Source organism: Mesocricetus auratus, unplaced genomic scaffold (assembly GCF_017639785.1).
Source record: "Mesocricetus auratus isolate SY011 unplaced genomic scaffold, BCM_Maur_2.0 contig_11869_pilon_obj, whole genome shotgun sequence".
In the NCBI taxonomy this organism is placed as follows: Eukaryota; Metazoa; Chordata; class Mammalia; order Rodentia; family Cricetidae; genus Mesocricetus; species Mesocricetus auratus.
The window spans coordinates 1-7,215 of NW_024432592.1; the positions used below are offsets into that span (position 1 = coordinate 1).

At 38.5% G+C, this 7,215-nt stretch overlaps 1 protein-coding gene across 1 annotated transcript; it reads left to right on the top strand.

The window, feature by feature from the left end:
- Positions 1 to 3,137: 3,137 nt before the first annotated feature.
- Positions 3,138 to 6,932, top strand: LOC121138369 (zinc finger protein 431-like). Its single transcript, XM_040741083.1, has 3 exons — positions 3,138 to 3,312; positions 3,510 to 3,570; positions 4,825 to 6,932. Exons 1-3 carry the CDS (start codon positions 3,279 to 3,281, stop codon positions 6,191 to 6,193), a joined length of 1,464 nt encoding a protein of 487 aa, XP_040597017.1. The 5' UTR covers positions 3,138 to 3,278; the 3' UTR covers positions 6,194 to 6,932.
- Positions 6,933 to 7,215: the final 283 nt, after the last annotated feature.

A 7,215-nucleotide genomic window follows, 5' to 3' on the forward strand; every position in this document is an offset into this window, starting at 1 on the left:
GCCTCGAACTCACAGAGATCCGCCTGCCTCTGCCTCCCAAGTGCTGGGATTAAAGGTGTGCGCCACCAACGCCCGACCTGTACACCTCTTTTTAATTGGATTATTTGGCATTTTGGAGACTAGCTTCTTGAGTTCTTTGTATATTTTAGAAATCAGCCCTCTGTCCGATGTGGCGTTGGTGAATATCTTTTCCCACTGTGGGTTGCAGTTTTGTTATGTTGACTGTGTCCTTTGCCTTACAGAAGCTTCTCAGGTTCACGAGGTCCCATTTTATTAATTGTCAATATCTGTGTCTGTGCTACTAGTGGTATTTCAGGAAGTGGTCTCTTGTACCAATTCTTTCAAGGGTACCTCCCACTTTCTGTTCTAAGAGGTTCAGTGTGGCTGGATTTATGTTGAGGTCCTTGATCCATTTGGACTTAAGTTTTGTGCATTGCAATAGATATGGATCTATCTGCAGTTTTCTACATGTCAGCACCATTTGTTGAAGATGCTTTATTGTTTCATTTTATAATTTCAAGTTGTTTGTCCAAAATCATGTGTTTGTATGTGTGTGGGTCCATATCAGGATTTTCAGTTCGATTCCATTGGTCTACCTGTCGAGTTTTGTGCCAATACCAAGCTGTTTACAGGATTATAGCTCTATAGTAGAGCTTGAAGTCAGGGTTGGTCATGTCTCTGGACATTCCTCTATTGTGCAAGGTTGTTTTGGCTATCATGGGTCTTTTGTTTTTGTGCTGGGCTTTTGATGAGGACTGAATTGAATCTGTAGATTGCCATTTTTACTATATTGATCCTAGCTATGCAAGAGCATGGGCTATCTTCCCATTTTCTGGTATCTTCTTTAATTTCTTTCTTCAAAGACTCAAAGTTCAGCCGGGCGTTGGTGGTGCACGCCTTTAATCCCAGCACTCGGGAGGCAGAGGCAGGCGGATCTCTGTGAGTTCGAGGCCAGCCTGGTCTACCAAGTGAGTTCCAGGACAGCCTCCAAAGCTACAGAGAAACCCTGTCTCGAAAAACCAAAAAAAAAAAAAAGACTCAAAGTTCTTGTAATACAGTTCTTTCACTTGTTTGCTTAGCGTTACCCCAAGACATTTTATGTTGTTTGTGACTATTGTAAAGGGGGATGTTTCTTTTATTTCTTTCTCAGCCTATTTAACTTCTGTATATAGTAGGAAAACTTTTTTTTAGTTAATCTTGTATCCTGCCACTTCGCTGAAGGTATTTATCAGCTGTAGGAGTTCCTCGGTAGAGTTTTTTGGGTCACTTATGTAAACTATCATATCATCTGTAAATAGTGAAGATTTGACTTCTTTTTTCAATTTTACCCTCTTCATCTCCTTATGTTGTCGAATTTCTCTAGCTAGAACTCAAGTACAACACTTCACTGTATGGAGAGAGTGCACAGTCTTGTCTTTTTCCTGATTTTAGAGGAAACTGGTTGAGTTTCTCTCCACTAAGTTTGATTGTCTGTCTGCTGTATATTGCTTTTATTATGTTCAGGTATGGTACTGCTATCCTGTGTCTCTCCAAGACATTTATCACAAAGGCATTTTGGATTTTGTCAGAGGCTTTTTCAGCATCTACTGAGATAATCATGTGAATTTTGTTTCTCAGTTTGTCTATATGGTAGATTACATTGATGGACTTTCATATGTTGATCCATCTCTGCATCCCTGCGATGAAGCCTACTTGATCATGGTGGATAATTTTGCTCATGCTTTCTTGGACTCGATTTGCCAGTATTTTATTGAGTATTTTTTCATTAATGTTCATGAGGAGTACATGAGTTTATCTTGAGTGTTTAAAAAAAACTATACATTTAAACTGTGTAGGGGTATTTGCCAACTAGCATGAACATTGAGGTGACTCAATATGTTGTCTTTATAGATGACCCTTTGCCCATAGTGACCTAGGTCAGCATCTATTTGACTAAATGAAAAACTCCCAGATAGGATGATGTATTCGTACATGTGTCTTTAATTGGCTGCTTTCTTAGGGGTGCAGAAAGAACCTTGTTAGGATGAACCTTTCTGGATGAAATTCTTTATTGGGGATAGGATTTGTGTGTCCATAATGTCAACTCATTTCCTATTTTGTTTATACTGCATTGTGGTTTACATTAATCAGACATATGCCTGTCATGACTTTGCCACCATGATAGATAGCATCACAAAATCACCTTAGTTAGATACAAGTGAGGCAATTGTTATTCAATGATAAGACATTTTGCTTGTGCATTTTTTTAACCTTTGGCTGGTTTTTTTTTTTTTTTTGGTTTTTCGAGACAGGGTTTCTCTGGCTTTGGAGGCTGTCCTGGGACTCGCTTGGTAGTCCAGGCTGGTCTCGAACTCGCAGAGATCCGCCTGCCTCTGCCTCCTGAGTGCTGGGATTAAAGGCATGCGCCACCAATGCCCAGCTCTTTGGCTGATTTTAATTTTGTTTCTGAACAGAAACATTTTCTCAATAACCCCAAAACTCTCTTTATAGACCAAGCAGACCTTGAATTCAGTAATGCATGTGACTTCCTGTACCAAGTGTTGGGGTTCATGGTGCGCCAATGTTTTTGTGAGTGTTTATCCTTATTAGTGGGTAATGGGTCTATAGAGCAAGTTTTTGTACACCTCAGGCATATGTTTTTTGCTGAGCTTCACCCACACTGTGTGTTGGGACTGAAGGCATGAGTCAATATACCCAGCTTGCCCAACTTTTTTTTTTTTTTGGTTTTTCGATACAGGGTTTTTCTGTGGCTTTGGAGGCTGTCCTGGAACTCGCTTGGTAGTCCAGGCTGCTCTCGAACTCAATGAGATCAGCCTGCCTCTGCCTCCCGAGTGCTGGGATTAAAGGCATGCACCACCAATGTCTGTCTGTTTGCTCAACATTTTATAGTAATTATTCACACAATTTCTCTGATGTAGACTCAGTCTGTTGATTTGTTTCCATGTCTCTCTGTGTCTGTTAATAGGCATTTCTCTTGCAATGTAATATCCCATTCAGAGCATTCAAAAATGATAGAGGTAAAAGCCCATCAGGCTCCTTCTAGAGTGACTTAAGTTTAAATAGAATACCCGTGTCATAGAGTAAGTATGGGAAAGTGCATCATTATATGCGTATACTGTCTATGAAGTATACATGTACAGTGCTGTCTTTATCATGCTATTTTATATATGTATGGCATATTGTAGGGTGCTGTAACCTATCAAGATTTGCATATCAACTTCACTCAGGAAGAGTGGGCTTTGCTGGATCCTTCGCAGAAGAACCTCTACAAAGATGTGATGCTAGAGACCTATATGAACCTCCATGTGATAGGTAATTCTTTGGATTTTCTTTCACTCTTTAGAAAGTGGACAACTGTTTCTGAGTTGTCCACTTTTGTATCTTTGAGTGATAAGGAAGAAGACTGAGGAAAAAAGTCAGTCATGTTTCTAACGATCACTGAAGATTGTCAGTTAATTTCTAAGCTATTTTTAATATTGTATCATACATCTCTTGGTGCTATATTTTAGGCTACAAATGGGAAGATGATAATATCGAAGAACATTGTCAAAGTCCTCAAAGACATGGAAGGTAATTTGCATGTGTATGCAGATATAAATTTGCCTGTGAAGATACTTTAATGTATACGGAAGTTGCAAAGAAAAGTGCATTGATTATCATTAAATTGTCATGAGATCATGTACTTCAGCAGTTGGTAAGTGAATTATATTTGCAAGTCCCCTTAGAGGAAAGAAGACAATATTTGAATGCCTTAACATACATTTGAGTCATAGCTCCATCAGAGGTGTGCTGATGAGAATTGCTAATCCATGTACCTTCAAAACACTCATTTTACAGAAGGTATGCATATTGAAAAGGTGATAAGTCTACTTCCAACAACTTCTTGTTAGCAACTGTCTCACAGTAAAGCTAGTGTTACTCATATAGATGTTCTGATTTTGCTAAGTACAGTGAGATTAGATAGTTAGAATCATGATTTGGGGGAGTGTTTATGTAAATCCTTGTCCCCTATACCTTATATCCATGAGGAATATAAAGACAATCTGTGTGATTGCAGTGTGGAAAGCTTTTTATTTCTTAGTCTTCCTTTAGTAAGTATATCTTATGTCACTCAGAATACAATCCATATGAGCATAGGGACATGAAGGGGAAAGTACTTCTCTTCATCTCAGAAAAATCAGAAGATAAATAGTAGTCTGCATGTTGAGCAGATTTGTTGAACATGATGCAAGTTTACAAGTGCTTGGTTTTCCAGCTTCTTTGGGAATACATCAACATCATTATACTGCTGAAAAGACCTATGTGTACAAGCAATGTGTAAATATTTCCAGTTGTCTTTGTTTATTTTGTAAATGTAGTTTGAGTCACAATAGAGAAAAATTTATGAATGCAAACAGTGGGTTAAGTGTATGAATTCTTTCAGTTCTCTTGAAATATGAGAAAAATCTCATACACAAAAAGCTGCCATAAAAGTGAAACAGAATACAGGTTCTTAGAATGACAGGCATTTGAAATAGTGAAACAATACCTAATGAAGGGTTATACCATGAAAATAGATAAAGTGAAATGAGCTTAATATCTGATTAGTTTTTAAAATTAGAACAAATTGTAGAGTTAATTCATAGTTATAAATATTCACTGTTTTTTTCCATTTTTTAAATCTTGATTTCATTTTACATTCTAACCATAGTTCTACCGCCCAGCCCTCCTCTTGTCCCCTTGCCTCCTCCCACTCCCTCTCTCCCCCTAGTACATCCTCAGTCCACTCCTCCTCAGCGGTTGTGAATGTAGTAAAGCTTTTATATGTGTCAATTATCCTTGCAGGCATGAAAGAACTCCTACCAGAGAGAAATCTTCTACACACATTCAGTGTCATAAATTCTCTGTATATGACAATCAGCTTCCAAGTCATGAAAGAACACTGACTGGAAAGAAACTCCATGAATGTAACCAATGTGGTAAAGCCTTTAATTGGCACAGTGTTCTTCAAATACATAGAAGAACACATACTGGAGAGAAGCCCTATGAATGTACTCATTGTGGTAAAGCCTTCGCTTGGCGCAAGGATCTTCAAGAGCATGAAAGAACACATACGGGAGAAAAGCCCTATGAATGTACTCAGTGTGGTAAAGCCTTTACTCGGAGAAGGCAGCTGCAACTGCATAGAAGAACACATACTGGAGAGAAACCCTATCAATGTAATCAGTGTGGCAAAGCCTTTGCTCGGCACAGTTATCTTCAAATGCATAACAGATCACATACTGGAATGAAATCCTATGAATGTGATCAGTGTGGTAAACACTTCACATGTCAAAGTTCTGTTCAAATACATAAAAGAACACATACTGGAGAGAAGCCCTATGAATGTCATCAGTGTGGTAAAGCCTTCGCTTGGCACAGTACTCTTAAAGTACATAAAAGAACACATACTGGAGAGAAACCCTATGAATGTCATCAGTGTGGCAAAGCCTTTGCTTGGCACAGTTATCTTCAAATGCATAACAGATCACATACTGGAATGAAATCCTATGAATGTGATCAGTGTGGTAAACACTTCACACGTCAAAGTTCTGTTCAAATACATAAAAGAACACATACTGGAGAGAAACCCTATGAATGTAATCAGTGCGGTAAAGCCTTTGCTGAGCACCGTTCTCTTCAAGTGCATAAAAGAACACATACTGGAGTGAAATCCTATGAATGTAATCAGTGTGGTAAAGCCTTTGCTCAGGACAGTCATCTTCAAAGACATAGAAGAACACATACTGGGGAGAAGCCCTATGAATGTACTCAGTGCGGTAAATCCTTCACATCTCAAAATACTCTTCAAACACATAGAAGAACACATACTGGGGAGAAGCCCTATGAATGTTCTCAGTGTGGTAAAGCATTTGCTCAGCACAGTAATCTTCAAGTACATAGAAGAACACATACTGGAGAGAAACCTTATGAATGTAATCAGTGCGGTAAAGCCTTTGCTCGGGACAGTCATCTTCAAAGACATAGAAGAACACATACTGGAGAGAAACCCTATGAATGTAATCAGTGCGGTAAAGCCTTTGCTGAGCACCGTTCTCTTCAAGTACATAGAAGAACACATACTGGAGAGAAACCCTATGAATGTAATCAGTGTGGTAGAGCCTTTGCTCAGGACAATCATCTTCAAAGACATAGAAGAACACATACTTGGTAGAAACCCTATGAATGTAATCAGTGTGGCAAAGCCTTCACACATCACTGTAATTTTAAAACGCATACAAGAACACATCAGTAGTGAGAAACCATATCAACCTTTTTGGTGTGGTAAAGTCTTTGCTCAGCAGAAAAGAAATACAGAAAAGAAATCAAACTGGAGAAAAGCCCTATTGATGGCAGAATTCTGTTTTTTTTTTAATGAAATCACAGAGTCAGCTCTCAGGCTAAATTCTGATAGATCTGTAAAGCAGTATAACCAATCTCTTGTTCTTACTTCGACAAAATCCTCAGAACAAATGAACTAGAGACAGTGCAAGAAACACCTCTTCTCTGAAACAAGAGAGAAAGGGTTAAAAAGGGACAGTGAAAGAAACAGATTGTGTGGCCTAAACCACTGCCAAAGAAACACTCTATCCTTGGCCAACTGAGTATTAAACCTAGAAATCCCTGAACTCAAAACCACCCAGTCTCTGAGCACAAAAACCAGGCATTGTCTGAACATGTTCCAGCTTAAGGATTGAAATATAACCAATCCCAACTGGAAATCTCCCTGGAAAAACTGTCCCTAAAAAGCCCTCTATTAGGTCAATAGTTTTTCAGTTGGCAGTTGTCACATCAAGTCCAGTAGACTCTGTGTTACAAGTTCCAAAGACTGAGGTTGTAACTCCAAAAAAAGGACGTCTCCTGAAACTGGTTGTGAAACTCTCAGGTGGAGTAAAATATTCGGCCGTGGTTCATATGATATTTTCTGTTTTTTCTTCTATTCCCTTTTCATATTAAATGTTCCTATAATCTTGTGCTGACATTTTAAACAAAAGAAATAGATAAGAAACCATACCATGAGATGGGGTCACTAGCCATGGCATCATCTCTGTAAAAACAAGAGCTTTCCAGATCATTCACCTCATTCACATAAGTACAAACAGTAATAACATTCCCAACAAAAAATTGCATATAGTTTTTCCATATAAAGTTGATTATTGTTCTTTCAAGGTCTGTGAATTGTGCCGGAATTTTGAT